We start from the raw sequence: 19,505 nt of genomic DNA, 5'->3' as shown, positions 1-19,505 counted from the left end.
TAATGTCAAATTTATATATGAGATTCAAATTATGAAGTGTGTGCTGCTGGGAAAACTGCTTAATATTTCTAAAACTTCTTTGGATGGGTGATTTTTTAGGATTAAATTAGAATATCTATAAAAACTGTTTTTTGACGCAAAGTAAGTGCTCAATAACTGTTTGCTATTATTATACAGTGATAAATATTTTGCAAAGTGGATGCTCTGAACCAGTAGAAAATATAACTATAAATATGAATCATTCTGGAGTTTGCTTTGCTGATTGTCCATTGTATGGCATGTAAAACTCCACAATCCTAAGTCAAATAAGACTGTCCAGATTCTGTGTTCCAGAATCACAATCTTGGGTGGGATTTTTTTTTTCTTTAAGGATAATTTTATTCAAGTGAGATCATTGTAAAGGGAGGAGCTAACACATACCAGGAGCAGCTGAGCTGAACTGCAGAAGCCAAGAAAGCTACCAGGAAGTCAGGCAGATGGTGAGAAGTTAAGCTGCCCATGGCTCGTCTCGGATTTAACAGCTGGAGGAGGCAGAGCATGAGCTGGGGTTCTGGAGTCTCGCAGATGAGGCTGCAAATCCTGTCATTTCGTATCTGGGCAACTGGAGCGAGTCACAGCCTCAAGAGTTGAATCTCTACGCTTTAGCTTCCTCATTTGCAAAGCAGGGGAGTGGAAGAGTTACCTAATAATATTTATCTGGACTTGGTTTTGAATTATAAACTAACTGCTTAATGTGGTGTCAAACATATAATAAGCACTCAAGAAAAATGTTACTTTTAGAATTATAAAAATTAATCCTATTAACATGAGTGCTGTATTGCTATTAATACAAGCATGACATTTCTGTCAATGTCATTTCTCTGTCCGACACAGTGCAGACAAATTCAACAAGCTGCCTGTCTTCTTTATGACATGCCTGCCTTTTACACAAGTAAAGTGAGCCTGAAAAAGCAATGAGACACGTGAGAAGAAAGCTTTAGCGGCTAAAGAAATAAAGGTTTACTAGAGGAATCAGGATGTAGTGGAACTGAACAGTTCTTCTGTGGACTAAGTTGTGAGACACTGGGCAAATTACTGACTGTCTCCAAACCTCAGACTGCTGGTCTGATAATTGTAGATCATAGTAACTAACTCATTGTTCTCTAATAAAAGGGCATCTGACAGGATGGTGTGGCTTGGGGTAGACTATCAATAACTCTTAGGTCCCTGTCCCACAGAAAGACATAATAAAATGTTTCATTAAGAGCAGACTAAGTGAAATCTGTGGTTTCTATCTTTTCTTATGTGAAAGTATTTCAAACACATTTTACACTTTGGCAGGGGTCTTTACCTTCTCTATGAATTTATGTTCAGGCAGAGCATATTTATAAGTGAGTTTCATGGCATATTATTTTTAGGCTGCAGAGGAAAAGCATTCTTTGTTCTCAGAACAGATGATTGGTTTTACTAAATGGGTCGCTGTCTTTTATTAAATTTAGGCTACCCAAATGAAACATCATAAAATATAGCCTACAGAGATAAGTTCTAATATTTACAAGTTAAGATATAGTCAGTAACATCAGATTTGGGTAAATGGATTCACATGTGTCTACAAACATCTATCTATCTATCTCTGTATCAATTTGTCAATAAAATGCTTCCATTTCTGACTTAAAATATAAAAGCGGAACACAGAAGCCAATATTGGCATGTATGGGCACATATAAAGCTTTCCACAAAAATTACCCGTTTTTCTGTCTCTTTACATAGCTCTGAAGTCAATTTCAGCATATAGTTTGGCTTTTAAAACATCTTCTTTGATATGTATTCCACTGTGTTGGATAAACAAATACTTACTATATGCACATCCAAACACCTCGATTCGCATTCCAATTCTGCCCTTGGGGTTCCACTCCAGAGGGATGAAGCGCAGAAATCTGGCTTTGATAGAAGGCTGGAGTCTATAGTACACAACACTGTCTGCGTTTGCATTTCCTACAAATCCCTAGAAGAAAAGAGCAAGAAGGAAATCAGTGCAACTGGAGAGTATCTATTTCACTTTGTCCCCTAAAACGCCAATAAGCAGTGTCTGATTTGCTTTTTAACTTATAAAATGGCAACCATCATTAAGAGTTATATCATAATGTTTCATCTGCAGAAGTTTCTACAGTCTAAGCTGCTTTCTACATAGCAGTTTAAATCCCACCATCTGCATGAAGTCAGCTTTCACTGTGAAACCCCAGTAAAGTTTGTTTCTATGAAGTGCAGAGGAAAATAAAAGTTATTGACATGAAGAGTGAGAACATCCTCTTGTATTCAAAAACTAGAATCAGATTCCGCACGGAGGTTGCTCATGTAGTTAATGAACGAGTAAGGTTCAGACTTATTTCTGCTGTTTCACTTTCTCATCTTACTCAGCAACATAAAGGTAAGTATCATCAGACATTCAAGTCAGAGCTATACTCTGAGAATAGGCTCTTAAACTTCACTCACCACACAGCCAGATACACACATCAAAAACTGTTGTTACACGTCATTTTTATTCAATAAAAAAATAATAAAGTAAAAGCATCTCTATTTTAAAAATTGTTAAGGGAACCTGGAATCAATAATAATTTGGAAAGGCCTGAAATTAGACTGACAGACTCTAGAATCTGAAAGCTATGAAGACCATAGGAACGCTGCTGAGCTGCTGAGCTGCTGCTGCTAAGTCGCTTCAGTCGTGTCCGACTCTGTGCGACCCCATAGACGGCAGCCCACCAGGCTCCCCCGTCCCTGGGATTCTCCAGGCAAGAACACTGGAGTGGGTTGCCATTTCCCTCTCCAATGCGTGAAAGTGGAACGTGAAAGTGAAGTCGCTTAGTCTTGTCTGACTGCTAGTGACCCCATGGACTGCAGCCCACCAGGCTCCTCCTTCTATGGGATTTGCCAGGCAAGAGTAATGCAGTGGGTTGCCATTGCCTTCTCCGGCTGCTGAGCTAGTACCATCAAATTGCAAATGAGGAAATTAAATGTCAAAATGGCAAGAAAACAAACAAAAAACCAACAAACAAACAAAAACCCTCTGGTGTTTGCAAAACTATTATATGGTATGACCAGGAGCAGTGTTCCTTTCACAATATCAGGATGCATCTACTTAACACCTGCAAAACCCACACTTAAACAGCTTTTATTTTCTCCTACATGACATATGGTAAAGCTGCATATGTGAAAAAGTTAGGATGAGACAGAAATTGTTCTCAATAATTGATATTTAACTTAAAAATTTTTTATTTCTTCTTTTCTTTGTCTTCTTCCACCTCTTCTTTCCCTTCCACCTTCCTGTTCTCCTTCTCTTCCCCTCCTCCTCCTCCTTTTTTTGTTTAACTGTAACAATCAAGACATGCAACAAAATAAGGGGTCTTATTATGATCTACTCAGCCATGTTTAACTTCTATGCAGAGTACATCATGAGAAACGCTGGGCTGGAAGAAGCACAAGCTGGAATCAAGATTGCCGGGAGAAATATCAATAACCTCAGATATGCAGATGACACCACCCTTATGGCAGAAAGGGAAGAGGAACTAAAAAGCCTCTTGATGAAAGTGAAAGAGGAGAGTGAAAAAGTTGGCTTAAAGCTCAACATTCAGAAAACGAAGATCATGGCATCTAGTCCCATCACTTCATGGGAAATAGATGGGGAAACAGTAGAAACAGTGTCAGACTTTATTTTTCGGGGCTCCAAAATCACTGCAGCCATGAAATTAAAAGACGCTTACTCCTTGGAAGAAAAGTTATGACCAACCTAGATAGCATAGTCAAAAGCAGAGACATTACTTTGCCGACTAAGGTTCGTCTAGTCAAGGCTATGGTTTTTCCAGTGGTCATGTATGGATGTGAGAGTCGGACTGTGAAGAAGGCTGAGTACTGAAGAACTGATGCTTTTGAACTGTGGTGTTGGAGAAGACTCTTGAGAGTCCCTTGGACTGCAAGGAGATCCAACCAGTCCATTCTGAAGGAGATCAGCCCTGGGATTTCTTTGGAAGGAATGATGCTAAAGCTGAAGCTCCAGTACTTTGGCCACCTCATGCGAAGAGTTGACTCATTGGAAAAGACTCTGATGCTGGGAGGGACGGGGGGCAGGAGGAGAAGGGGACGACAGAGGATGAGATGGCTGGATGGCATCACTGACTCAATGGACGTGAGTCTGAGTGAACTCCGGGAGTTGGTGATGGACAGGGAGGCCTGGCGTGCTACGATTCATGGGGTCGCAAAGAGTCGGACATGACTGAGTGACTGAACTGAACTGAACTGAACTGAACTCAGCCATGTGGTAGGTTCCCTTACCATGACTCGATCCACAAATGAGGTCCCCCTCATGTAGACCATACCAGACAAAGTAAATATTTCAGTAACACCAATATCCAGGGAATCTATCCATTTGCCTCCTTTTCTTTCTACTTCACAAATAAGCATTTACCAAAATATTTTCTAACACAGAAATAATAATAATAATAAAGTTGGGTTTTTCATAGTCAAGTTAATTTGATTTGATTCCCCTTATCCCTCAATGCCCCAACACCTCATACACCCAATTTTCAGGCTCATACAAAATAGGCAGTTCTGTGACAGTGTCTTCAAATTATATCCCAAATCGGGGCATCTCCCTTCATCTCAGCTATGACCACCCAGTTCAACAACAGTATCTCATCAGAACTACTTCAATGGCCTCCTCCTTATCTTTTCAGCCTTCTGTTTCCCATGCCCATGCCCAACCATATCCCTAATCTCGTTCCCTCTGAGCAGTCAGTACGATTTTTAAAGGTAAAATAAACTATGTTACCCCCACTGCTTTCTTTACCACTTAGAATAAAATCCGAATCCCTTATCAGACATTAGCACCATCTTTGGCAACCTCCTCCACAACACTTGAAGCACAGGGAGCCTCCATGTGGAAACTAAGTTCAGCTCCCCTGAGCGCCTTTACCACTGGCTGTTCATTCCACTCTGAAAGTTCTTCCCTTATGATCTCGGCACAACCAGCTCCTCTTGGCATCTCAGGCTTTGTTCTAAAGAGAGCCACCTAACACGGGCCCTTTCTGATCCCCCAGGTTCTGAAGGAGTGTACCTGGTACCCTGGCATCTTACCTTTCTGTTTTATTTTCTTCATATTACTCATTATTTGGGGATCATTTTTGATTATTTGTTTATCTTCCACCCCCCCTCAACCGCCCAGAAGATAAGCTCTATATAGCATGGACTTTTACTGATCTTCCTTCTGTAGTACCTAGAACATGGCTTGGCTCAAAGTGGTTCTCAACAAAATATTTGTTGGATGTGTATGTTTGGGTAACACTGGGCTTAAAAACAAACCAAAGTTCAACAAGTTTCTTGACTACAGTATCTCTTTGAACACATCGAATGAGAAGGCACAAATGAGCACTGTATCTCCTGAGGGAGCAACAGTTACGCAGCATGCTTGAAATCTGTTAGTCCCATATTCTTGGCTAGGATTTCCTAGAACAAACAGAAGAACATCATTTAATCCCATAGATATTTGGACTCTACTAACCAGACACTTCTAGAATGTTCCATCCTATTCCACCAGTCGAGGCCCTAATATAAAAGGTTAACTGCATCATACTACCTAATATCCATCCTCACTTCATATTTAGCACACCAGGGTCTCCTTTTCTGTCAAAACCATGCACATTTGCCTGAAAATGTCCATTTATAACAACCTTTTCTTTAGAATGGCTGATAAAGGGCAGTTTCATTTTAGACAGTATTTCCCAAACCTGAATGACATATTAAACATCCCAGTGCTCAGACTGGGCATTGCTGTACATGTGTGTGTGCATGTCTGATTCTTTACAGGCTCTCCAAGTCAGGGTAATGTGTCTCCGAGGTTGAGCACCATGTTTACAGATATTCAATCCTAATCAGACTTTCTTATACTTCTGATTCTGTTTTCCTGGGTATGGCTGGCAGGTTAATACAATACCTAATTATGATTTCTTGCAGGGAACAGCTGGATGATGAATTAGATAGCCCTCCACAATACCTCGCATTTTTCCAAAATTAATATAAGTTCACAGATTGAGACAGATGGCGCTATGATGGTCTCAGCGTTTAATGGGATTGGGAGAAAAGATGCAGGTGGCAGTGGCTACAGATAGGTCAATGGAAAGAGGACATCCGCAAGTGGAAGACTTTCACAGTTTATGTGATCAGTTTATGTGTTGTTTGAATTTTGAGAACATAAAGAAGAAATGCAAATTACTTAGTTTGTATAAGTTATAAAAACATCTGGGCACATTCAAAATTTTAAGTGATTATTTCTTACAAGGGATAAGGGAAATTTTGAGGTGGGGAATATGAGATTTTAATTTAGTGCAGTTTATTCATTTATAAATTTTTTAACTAGCATATACTAATTTTACAGTAATTAACAAAATAAAGTAACACATACATGTAAGTGTGTACAATGACAGAACAGGCAAAAATATCACTTAGTAATGCTTTGGGTACCTTAAATAATATTCTAATATCAATAACATTGGGAAAACATGCACCATTACTACTAATTAAATATATTTAACTGAACAATAATATTTGCATTTTTTGCTCCCCGTGTTGACAACTTAAAACATAAGATAATAAAGATTCTATTGTGGAATTCAATAATCTAACAGGAATTTTTGTATAATGTCTATAGAGGCCATGTTGCTTTATAAATGAAAAGTCCAATGCATACTAATACTCCTAATGTAATTCCATTGCCTAAGAGACTTTTCTCAATTTGCTATAAGATTTTTTCATATCATTATAATTCATAAAGGAATGCATGAATTTAAACATTGCATTCTTTTTTGAAAAATAATTTTATTATGAGAATGTGTATGTCCTCCCTTATACTACAGATTCTGAACTTGAGCATGGGTCTGCATGACCTGAGGTACTGTCATGCACATCTGTGGGAGGGGCTCTAGAGTCTGCATTTCAATGCAGGTCAGACTGACTTGTGCTTTTGGTCTTTGGCCTGCTCCTTGAACATTCTTCAGGCTTGTGGATACATCGTGCTCTTTTCCCCTTGCTATTTTATCTCAAAATTTTTCAGAGAGAGAAAAGGTTTTAGCAGAAGAGTTCACTAGGGTTAACTTCCAAAAGCAGGAATAAGTAAGTGACAAATGCTTTTGTGCTATCAGTCGGACTGTCTTTAACATGAAAGGTTGTGTCTCAACATCAGACACAGCAGAAATACATATTATGTAGTTTTAATACTTGCCTCAAGGCTGTGAAGTATTTTTCTGCCCACCGTAAAACTGAGGATAACAAAAATTATAGAGGTTATGTGCCTAGAACCACACAGCTAGAAAGTGACAGGGTAAGGATTTAATTCCATACTTCTCTGAAACAAAAGCCCATAATTTAGCTAAGCATCAAAAGGCCTCACTCTTACAGGACATGAAAACAACCAACCAAACCTAGAGGAAACCTGATATTTTATCTGAGGGTTTTTTCCCCTTTTCCTCATAATTTATATTTAACATCTTTGACACATTGGAAATTAATGCAACTTAGATTATTACTGGCTGGAACATACCTCTTCCAGTTGATTTTACAGACAATCGGATTGTTCCATTAACTACATTTTCTCAAAATTAAAAGACAAATGTTCGGTCATCAATAGGATACTTTCATATAAATGGTAACCTCCTAGTAGATGCATAATGTAAAAGAATATGCCATCAGATCATCAAATATATGAAATATCTACAAGTAAAATTAAGGTGATGTGTCTTATGTGATAAAAATCAAAAGCCTTAATTGCATTTTTCTTCAAGACTTGATGATTTTCAGACTCAATGAGGTGTTCATAGATGGGTTTAGAAATGTATTCTAACCAAGATAATTTATTGAGTTAATGAATTAAAGTTTCTCATAGGATTTTAAGTATTTTCATAGCGATTCTAAAGTTTATGAAGAAGTGTAATAGCATTAATTTCTTTTGCAAATAGTAATTGAGCAATTCATCTATGAAAGCCAGGATGCATAAAGGAAGATAACCATATGGCAGTTCATGAGGAGCTCCGAAACATGGCTGCGATAAATCAGAAACATGGGAACAGTCACATGCTGCTATATAGCAGATTCGTAACTACACATAGAATCGTCTGCTCCCACCAAAATAAATAGTAGCATGAGTAGAAATTCAATACCACAAAGAGGCAAATAGTAAAATCCTCTGACCTCCCTTATTCATGTGACTTACATATGACCTTTTTTCCAAGTACAATTCATTTTGACACAGCCAGCTAATAGACAGACACTAAATATATCACAGCAACATGCTGTCTAATGGAAATCAGCTCTTTATTTTATGATGTTGGTTATAAATCTTTACTAAGTATGCCTCCCATGAGATCAGGTCTAGAAAAACGTAAAAGAAAAAGCAAAGAAAAATAAGAACTATCAAAAAATGGGCAATATGCTAACATAAACCCAGATAAGATTAACATTTAAACATATTAATATGCTGCATAAGACACTGCAACTGTATTTAACAAAAGTTGATTCTATCTTGAGTGTGAATGGAATTTGTTTAACGTAACAGAAGATCAGCAAGGGAGTATAGCAGTCAAATCAGAAAGTTAAGTTTTGTTCTGAATATACAATAACACTCAATTTTCAAAATAAAAGGGTATCAAATTTTATTAATATTAAATCAGTTTCTATTATCTCTCTCAGAAAATATTCAATAGCTTAAAAATATTTATTTTGAGGGACACCAAATTATTAACAATAGTTCACTGAGGAACCGCAAACCAGCCATTATATTAGAATCTGTGGACGCACAAAGCTGTAACATACACTGGTTAGGCCCTTTCAGCACAGAAGGGTTTGAATTCTCAAGAAAGAAATATCAAAAGGAAAGAGAGAAAAAGTACATGAAAGATGCATTCTTCACTGTAGTAACTATTGTTGCTGTTCACTCGCTCAGTCATGTCCAACTCTTTACGACCCCACACACCGCAGGACGCCAGGCCTCCCTGTCCCTCACCAACACCCAGAGCTTGCACAAACCCATGTCCATCGAGTTGGTGATGCCATCAAACCATCTCATTCTCTGTCATCCCCTTCTCCTCCTGCCCTCAATCTTTCCCAGCATCAGGGTCTTTTCCAATAAGTCAGCTCTTCACATCAAGTGGCCAAAGTATCAGAGCTTCAGCTTCAGCATCAGTCCTTCCAATGAATATTCAGGGTTGATTTTCTTTAGGATTGACTGGTTTGATCTCCTTGCTGTCCAAGGGACCTGCAAGAGTCTTGTCCAGCAACACAGTTCTAAAGCATTCTTTATGTTCCAACTCTTACATCCATACATGACTACTGGAAAAATCATAACTTTGACTACACAGACCTTTGTTGGCAAAGTAATGTCTCTGTTTTTTAATATGCTGTCTAGGTCTATCAGAGCTTTTCTTCCAAGGAGCAAGTGTCTTTTAATTTCATGGCTTCAGTCACCCTCTGCCATGGTTTTTGAGCCCAGGTAAATAGTCTGTTACTGTTTCCATTGTTTGCCCATCTATTTGCCATGGAGTGTTGGGACCAGATACCATGGTCTCAACTACTGTTGAGATATAGTAATAAATTGTTATGTGGCTGATATATGGACATAAATTTATATCAGGGTAATACATGAATAATTTTGTGGAAGATTAAAATTTGACTGAGATGCAAAATAACTTTTAACTAAAACCCAATTATACTAAGGTAAGGGTAGAGTAGGAGGTCCTGAGCAACTCCCCTGCTAAAAGCTATTCACAAAATGAGCAACAGGTACTGAAGATACGAAAGACAGCAGAATACTGAATGTCCAAGATCTGGGAGAAGAGCGGCCAAAGAGACCAGCCCTACCTCTGGGACGCTTATTTTCCTCTTTAGGTGACCTAAGGATTTCTAAAGAGAAGAAATTGAGCACACTTTTGGACAATTTCACAGAGTTAAAGATAAAAATTTAGTTCTAGAGCCCTCAAGGGCATGAATATCCCATAAGCTTCCACGGGGTTTGTGTCAAAACTTTGAGAGTCTACAGCTAAGAATAAATGGTAAGACAGAGAGAGACAGCTCCCCACAGGGATGAAAATTCAGCTCCCCATTTTCTCTACCTGTGAGATTACATGACGGTCAGAGAGGCCTCATGCTCCTTGCTGCCTGCAGAAGCAACTGTAATTATACTCTGTAGGAAGAGATCCTTCCAGATCTCAAATTATCTGTTCAATTCTTCATATATAATGTCCTACACACAATAGAAAGCAATAAAACATCAGCAAAAATTGTCCTTAAAGGAAATTTATAGTCTTGAACATGCACACAGGTTAGTGAATAGGAAAGGCATCAGCTATGTTATTTAAAGAACTGGGAAACCATCACTTGATAGAACAAGAAAGTGGGGCAAGCTGAAAATCAATAAGTTTTCTGAGAGCCATCAGAAACTTGAGATTACATGGTGCTGTGCACTGAGTTGTGTCCCTCCTAAAGCATGTAGGTTGAAGCCCTAATCACTTCTATGATGACAGTATTAGGAGGTGGGGACTTTGGGAAGTAATTAGGTTTAGAGGAAGTCATGAGGGTGGGGACCCCATGAGGGGGTTACAAGATGAGGAAGACAGACCAGAGCTTCCTCTCACTTTGCCAGGTGAGGACACAGTAAGAAGGCTGATGTCTGCAAACCATGAAGGCTCCTCGCGAGTAACTAAGTCAACCAGCACTTAATCCTGGACTTCTTAACCTCCAGAACTGTGAGAAATAAATGACTGTTTTTTGAGCCACCCAGCCAATGGCACTTTGTTATAGCAGCTTGAGCTGACTAATACACATGACAAACCACACCTCTGAGATCGGAGAGAGAAGGCCACCCAAACAGAGCAGAAATCTGTCCATCCACTGGTGCCATAAACTGATAGGAGCTCCCATGGTAATCTTGATGAATTGACAGAGGCCGAGCGTGGACTAGCATGAGAGTGAGAAACTCTTGAGGCCTTGTCACAGAGCATAGATAGTTTCCTGGAGGGAAAGCCCACAGTAACGCTCTGTGACAATCAGAAAAAAAATTTTTTTTTCTTCTTGGCTCTAGCAAGGAGGGGTAAGGGTAATCATTGCTACACTCAGAGTGACCTACCATCCAGGGGAAAAAAGTGCCAGAGCCTATTCCCTGATGGCTCAGTGGACAAAGGATCCACCTGCAGTGCAGCAGACATGGGTTCGATCCCTGGGTCAGGAAGATCCCCTAGAGAAGGAAATGGCAACCCACTCCGCTATTCTTACCTGGAAAATCCCTTGGACAGAGGAGCCTGGCAGGCTATACAGTCTATGGGGCTGCAAAGAGTCAGACACGACTAAGCACACAACCTCCCAAGGACCTCTGGAAATACTAGTGAAGGTCACAGTTTTAAGACAAAGGCTAAGCACTGACATTTAATCACAATATTGGAGAACATTCTCATTCTCTCTCATCATACCACCAATGCCAACAGGACTCCAGGATAATAATACTGGATAACAACTGAGAAAAATGCAAAACCCAGACCACCTCTGAAGAGGATGCTGAAGTCAAAGGAGAGGCGAAAACAAGGGCACTAGATGAACTTGAAGCCTATGGCACCCACACCACGTACGGGAAGCATTAGATACAGCCCAGTTTCTAGCCAGCTAAATATAAATTCTCACAGGAAAGACCTATTTACCTCAGTTCCCACGACTAGACACAAAATGTCCAGATTTCAACAAAAAGTTGCAAGGCAGCCAACAAGCAAGACAATCATCAAAACTGAATTACAATCACCATCAGGTTCACATATCTTACATATGTTTGATTTATCAGGTTAGAAATTTTAAAAAGTTATGATGACTATTGTAAGGACTCTAATGGAAAAAGTGGATAACATGCAAGAACACATGGGTAATATCAGCAGAGACACGAACACCTAAGAAAGAACCAAAGATTCCAAAATATTTAGAAATCAAAAACACTGTAACAGAAATGAAAGTAGCTTTAATGGGTACATTGATACATTCAACTTAGCCAAAGAAAGAATCAGTGAGCTTGAAGATAAGAAAATACAAACTTGCCAAATTGTATTGCAAAGAGGAAAAAAAAGTGGAAGGGAAGATCCAATAACCACAGGATAACTGTAAAAGTTGTAACATATGCAAAAGTGGAATAAAGAAGGTGAGTAGAGAGAATGGTGCTGAAAAAATACTTGAAATAATAATGGCCAATGAATTTCTACAATTAATGATAGACACAAGGTCCAAGAAGTTCAAACAATAATAAGCAGGTTAGAAATCAAAATAAAAACTATTTAGTCATACACATTCAAACTGCAGAAAAGCAAAACTAAAGAGAACATTTGGAAAGAAGCCAGAGGAAAACAAATACCTTACCTTTAGAAGAACAAGAATAAGAACTACATTGGACATCAGAAATTATATCAGAAATCATACAAGCAAGTAGAGATTGGAGTGAAACACTTAAAGTGTTGAAAGAAGTGAAAATAATCTTAGAATTCTATAGCCAGAGAAACTATCCTTCAACACCACAAGAGAAATAAAGATTTTCTCAGGAAAAAGCTGATGATATTTACTAGACCCACTCTGCAAGAAATATTTAAAACAAGTTCTTCAGACGAAGGAAATGATATATGTCAGAAACCTTGACCTATGCAAGGAGAGGAAGACTATTTGAGAAAGAATAAAAGAAGATAAGATAAACTTATTTTTTTTTATTCTTAATTACAAGAACTGTTTAAAGAAACAGCACGTGCTAAGTTGCTTCAGTTGCGTCCAACTTTTTGCCTCCCCATGGGCTGCAGCTTGCCAGGCTCCTCTGTCCGTGGAATTCTCCAGGCAAGAATACTGGAGTGGGTTGCCAGAGGATCTTCCCGACCCAGGGATCGAACCCACGTCTCTTATGTTTCCTGCACTGGCAGGTGGGTTCTTTACTACTAGCACAACCTAGGAAGCCCCAAAGAAACAACAGGAAGAGATAAAACACCACCCTACAAAACGCTCAATTAAATTCAAATAAGGCATTAAAAAGGACAGCAAGAAAAAAGAAAAGAGGAGAACAAAAACCATAAGACAGGGCTTCCCTGGTGGCTGTGGAAAGAATCTGCCTGTCAGTGCAGGAGACACAGGTTCAGTCCCTGATGTGGGAAGACCGCACATGTCGCAGAGCAATAGGCCTGTGCGCCACGGCGACTGAACCTGCAGCTGTTGAGTGCGTATGTCCCAACTGCTGAGGCCCACGCGCCCTGGAGCCCATGCTCCGCAGCAAGGGGGCCACCGCCGTGAGGAGCCTGTGCCCTGCGAGCAGGGAGCGGTCCTAGCTCGCAGCAAAGACCCAGCACAGCCGCAAATGAAATAAAACACAGTACAAATACAACAAGGAGAAAACAGCTGCAAATGTGATAGACAATATCAATCCAAATATATCAATAAGCACTTTAAAAGCGGGTCTAAATATGCTGCTTAAAACACAGAGATCTTCAGAGTATAAAGCCGTATAAAGGATGACCAGATCCAAGTATTTGCTTTCTATAAGAAATCTATTTTAAATGAAAGACTAAAACTAGATTAAAAGTAAAGAGATGGAGAAAGATAAGCCATGTTAATCTCAAAAATTCATAAATAGCAAAATTAAAACCACCAAATCAATAAAATAGTAATCAGGAAGAGTTTATCGTGCATGTTAAGAACAGTTTAGAAATGGACGCTTGCAACCTCAAAATTAATATGAAGCTCAGAGGCACAACGTTACAGAATGGCTTATGAAGTGAAAAAATGAGGAAGCGGTTTAACCTTTATGGTGATTGGTTATTACAATGAGGGTTTCTAGAGGGCAGGAGATTGATCAAAAGTGATTATTTAATACCATGTTAAGGAAGATGACTAAAGTTCCTTTGATGATTATCAGAGGCATTTATAAGAAGTAAACTAAGTTAAGTTTTGCTTATGCACATGAAGTAGGCTAGATTTAGTTTTGCTTATGTGGCTTAAATGGTTTTGTCTCCTCAGGGAATTTTCAAGTTTGGTGTTCATTTTATATTTTACTTTTTACAGTAATGCTAAATCTAAATAAACCTAGAATAGCTATATTAATTTCAGACAAAGCAGACTTCAGAAAAAGGAAGATTATCATAGATGAGTAGGCACACCGCACAATGACAAAATGATCAGTTTTCCAAGATGGCTTAACAGTCCTCTCTGCATACGGACCAAACAGCAGAGTCTAAACACGTGAGGCACACACCGACGGAACGATCCGGAGAGACAGGCAAATCCATTACAATAGTTGGACTAATTGATACATCAAGGAGGAAGAAAAACAGCAAGAATATAAAATACCCACATCACTGTTAATCAACTGGATCTAACTGGTGTTTTAGGCTATTCCAGCCAACAATAGCAGAAAGTCCTCTCAAGTTCATGAAGCGTGGGCCCTCACAAATTTAAAAGAATGCAAATCATACAAAGTATGCTCTCAAATCACAATAGAATTCAACTATTAATCAGTAACAGAAAGACAGCTAGAAAGTCACAAAATGTTTGAAAATAACCCAAGCTGAAGCAGAAATCCCTAGTCAAATTTTTAAAAACTGATCTAAATGAAAATACAATTTATGAAAATGCATGGGGTACAGCAGCATTTTTAGCATTAAGTGTATGTATTAGAAACAATAAAGATCTAAATAAATAACTTTCTATCTTAGGGAACTAAAGGATATAGAGCAGTTTAAGTCTAAAGAAGAAGAGAAGTAATAAAAATATATACCACAAATTATTGCAATAGAAAATAGAGTGTGTTAAAGAAAATCAACAAAACCAAAAGCTGGTTCTTTGAAAAGTTTGCTAAAATTGATAAATCTCTAGTTGCTGTCCAAGAAAAAAAGAGCAAGAAGACCCAAATTATCAAGATCACAAGTGGAACAGAAGTCACTGCTCTCGAGCACATGGACATCAAAAGAAGGGAGGAGAAGATGAATGAACTGAGGATGAATGCAGACACCAGGAAAAGTACAGAAAGGTAAAACCAAGGATGAAACAGGAAGTAGATACTAAAAATAAGAATTCAAAGGACACTTATTTAATTTTTGAAGTACAGCTGATTTACAATATTGTGCCCATCTTTGCTATGCAGCAAAGTGACTCAGTTATATGCATATATATATACTTTTATTATATTCTTTTCCAGTATGGTTTATCACAGGATATTGTGGACAGTTCCCTGTGCTAAGCAGAACCTGTTGCTATCCATTCTAAATGGAACAGCTTGCATTTACCAGTTCAAACTCCCAGATCACCCATCACCCTTCCCCACCCTCCTTGGAAACCACAAGTCTGTTCTGTATCAGTCTGTCTCTGTTTTATAGATAGATTCATTTGTGCCACAGTTTAGATTCTACATATAAATGATATTATATGGTATTTGTCTTAAGGTTTTGAAGGAGATTTAGATGAAAAACAAAAACACTAGCTAGACCGATCAAGGAAAAGAGACACAACCAATATCCGGAATGCAAAAGAGCATTTTACCACGATCCTACACGCATGGGAATGATAATAAGAGGACATCCGGAATAATTTTATGCCAATGATTTTAAAGATTAAATAGACACATTCCAAACTGTAATTTACCAAAGCAGGCGAGAAACAGGAAAATCTGAGTTGCTTATATATAGGCAGAACTAAATCTACAATTTAAAAATGTTCCCACAAAGAAATCTTCAGTCCCTTTTGTTTTCCCGAATGAATTCTTCTAAATATTTGAGGCTATAACAACACAAGCATCATATAAGCACTTCAAAAAAGTAGAAAAACAGAATGTCTCCCAGTTTGTTTCGTGAGGCCAGCGTAACTGTGATATCAAAACCTGACAAAAAAAGAAAAACATGTAAGGAGGAAAACAAAAGCCAATCTTATTAAACACAGATCCCACAATCCTTAAAAGATACTTGCAACATTATATTAGGATATAAAAATAAACAAAAGATGTAATAGGTCAAAATGCAATCAAGTTTATTCCAGGAATATAAGGACTGCTTAACATTTAAAAACTCTTCAATGTAATTAATCAAGTTGAAGAAAATATAGTCTTCTAGATAAATGCAGAAAGAGTCTTTGATTAAATTCAACAATTAAACAAGATTAAAACCTTTAGCCAAGTAGGGAATATCTACAAAAGTTTTACAGTCAGCATCACAAATAGGACAAGATTCTGAGAGCTGTTTAAGAGTTTGGGTCCCAGGCAAGCATGCTGTCTACAGACCCATCAATTCAACCTGTAGTGAACATTCTAATTAGTTAGTGAAAGTGAAAGTCACTCAGTCGTCTCTGACTCTTTGTGATCCTATGGACTGTAGCCTGCCAGGCTCCTCTGTCCAGAGAATTCTCCCTACTGGAGTGGGTAGCCGCGTTCCCTTCTCCAGGGGATCTTCCCCACTCAGGGATCAAACCCAGGTCTCCCACATGGCAGGTGGATTCTTTACCATCTGAGCCACCAGGGAAGCTCAAGAATATGGAGTGGCTAACCTACCCCTTCTCCAGAGGATCTTCTGACCCAGGAATCAAACTGGGGTCTCCTGAATTACAGGCAGATTCTTTACCAGCTGAGCTACTAGGGAAGCCTAATTAGTACAATAAGGTAACAAAATGTTTAACAGGTAATAAGGATTGGAAAGGAAAAAATAAAACTGCTGATTCCATAGGCTGCATGATTGTGTATGTATATATATATATATACATATATAATATACATGTATATGTGTGTATATATATATATACATATAAATGTGAGGTGAGGTGAAGTCGCTCAGTCGTGTCCGACTCTTTGCGACCCCGTGGACTGTAACCTACTAGGCTTCTCTGTCCATGGAACTCTCCAAACAAGAATACTAGAGTGGATTGCCATTTCCTTCTCCAGGGGATCTTCCCGACACAGGGATCAAACCCAGGTCTCCCGCATTGGAGGCAGACGCTTTAACCTCTGAGCCACCAGGGAAGCCCTATATATATATATATATATAAAATATATTTTTTTTCACTGCACATAGAGAGCTTAGCAAATCCACTGGGTAAAAGTCTATATATAAATATGAACTGAAGTTACACGTCTATTAAAAGAGCTAAAATCCAGGACACTGACAACAGTAAATATTGGAAAGGATGTGGAGCAACAAGAACACTCACACATTCTTAGTAGAAACACAAACAGACAGGAATCACCAAGATATTCATGAAGAAAAACAAAGTCAAAGGATTTTCTTTACTGAATGTGAAGTCTTAGCAATGTGATCCCCCCCCCAAAAAAGAGAGAGAATGTCATATTGGCAGAGAGGTACTCAGATAGAACAATGGAACAGAATGTAGACTGAACATATATGAATAGTAAATTTTGAAAATGTTTGCAATGCAGAGCATTAAAAAAAAAAAAAAAGAAACAACTTATTTTAAGTGCATAGTGCCGGGCCAATTGAATATCAACTCCGGGGGAAAAAAGAAGAAAAAATGTATTGGAAGACCGGTTGATTACTACTTGAAATCAAAGGCAGAAATGAATTCCAGTAAGAATGTAGGCCTATATGGGAAACACAAAACAAGAAAGCTACCAGAAGACAGCACAGCTGACTTCACAACTTCACATCTTCACAACTCGGAGGAACACAAATATTTCTCAAATGTGATGCCCGGGGCACAAACCATAGAGGAAAGATGACAAACCCAGATCTATTGAGTTTAAGAATCTCTGTTCATTTAAAGATGTTGAAACAGTGAAAAGAGAAGTCACAGAATAAGAGAAGCGATTTTCTAGTATATTAGTAATCAGAATATACAGAGGACTACAAAGCACTAAGGAAAAGAAGAGCAAAAGAAATATCTAAACGACTAACAGTTCTATTCAAGTGTCCAACCTCATTAGCCATGGAAGTATGGCAAATTAAAACCAGCGTGAGAATTCTACACATCAAGTAGGTTGCCCAAAATCGAGCGAAACATTAAGAAGTGAAAATAAAATAAAACTGACTATATTAAGTGTTGTCAAGAATGTCAAGCAAATGGAATTTTCATATGCTACTGCTGAGAGTGTAAATTAGCACAATCTCCATAAAAAGGCCTTTCACATATTACACTAAGTTCTAACTAAAGTTCAACCTATACTTATTTGCGGCACCAGCAACACCACTCTGAAGAAAGCACCCTACTGAAAAGCAGAATTGTGTACCAAAAGACACGCATATTCCTCAGGTATTCCTCAGAAGAGTCTCAAACTACAACTCATACATCTATTTGTAGAATGGATAAACAAATTTAGACATAGCCACATAATGAAACATTGTAAAGCAGTGAAAATTAGTCAGTTACACCTATATCCCACAGCATGGTGTTTAACAAGCATAATGTCAACCCAAGAGGCCAAGAGGAAAAAATATACACATCGCACGATCCCTTTTCACACAGTTCAAAACTGGCAGTATCTGGGAGAAGAGGGAGGTGGTGGCGATCAGGAAAGGATGAAGGAGGTGTCTGAGATCCTGTAACATTCTTGCTGCTGATGTGTGTGCTCAGTCAGGTCGTGTCTGACTCTGCAACCCCATGGACTATAGCCCACCAGGCTCCTCTGCCCACAGGATGGTCCAGGCAAGCATACTGGAGCGGGTTGCTATTATCTCCTCCAGGGAGGGATCTTTCTGACCCAGGGATCGAATCTGCATCTCCTGCACTGGCAGCTGGATTCTTTACCACTGAGCCACCTGGGAAGTCCCGTAACGTTCTTGGCCTAGGTAATATTTAGATAACTGCATTCACTTTTTGATCACTCATGAGCTGCATACATAATGACTTTCGCCTTTTTCTGGATGTGTGTTATACTTCAACATAAAAATAAATGAAAATAATCTTGGAAACAATGGAAAAGAAATACGCTCTTAATGCTTTAAGAGATAGTTCAGTGAACACAATCGAGATTTAAATCTGCATATATTTATCTAAAAGCAAAAAAAAAGATTTTAAAGAATACCTCATTAAAATTATATTTTTCACTCTTGTGCTTTTCTATATAGATCATTAAGAACCCCATGAGAAGTACCTTTCAACTTCGAATTTTAGATATCATATGATTTATCATGCATTATACCATAATGAGTCCCATTAGCATCTCTTCTTTACTATTAATATTACAAAGAATAATGGCATTCCTATGACCATTCCCATTAAAAAAACTATCATTCAGTGATAAAACTATTGAATTTTCTATTAGAAATATTATAAAATTTAAAGTAAAATATTCCTCACTTACCTCTATATTCTATTAATGTTTTTATACAGACTTTCTAATATATTGATTAATCTTCAGAGTACTTTAAATAGCATTTATTTATTAAATGAATCGCTAATAGTTCTCTCAGTTAGAAGCTTACATATGTGTTTTAGAAAGATACAAAATAATCAACCAGTCTTTTCAGCAGAATACAATAAAATATCTACCT

At 38.2% G+C, this 19,505-nt stretch overlaps 1 protein-coding gene across 1 annotated transcript in view; it reads right to left on the bottom strand.

The window, feature by feature from the left end:
- Positions 1 to 19,505, bottom strand: part of CNTNAP4 (contactin associated protein like 4) — a 281,129-nt gene that overhangs the window by 132,302 nt on the left and 129,322 nt on the right. Inside the window, exon 4 of the mRNA XM_005691816.3 lies at positions 1,837 to 1,984. Coding sequence (XP_005691873.3) covers positions 1,837 to 1,984 — 148 coding nt within the window. The remainder of the gene's footprint in view (positions 1 to 1,836; positions 1,985 to 19,505) is intronic.

Source organism: Capra hircus, chromosome 18, assembly GCF_001704415.2.
Source record: "Capra hircus breed San Clemente chromosome 18, ASM170441v1, whole genome shotgun sequence".
Taxonomy (NCBI): domain Eukaryota; kingdom Metazoa; phylum Chordata; class Mammalia; order Artiodactyla; family Bovidae; genus Capra; species Capra hircus.
Note: the sequence above shows the minus strand (reverse complement) of the source record. Positions and strands in the feature narration are given on the sequence as shown.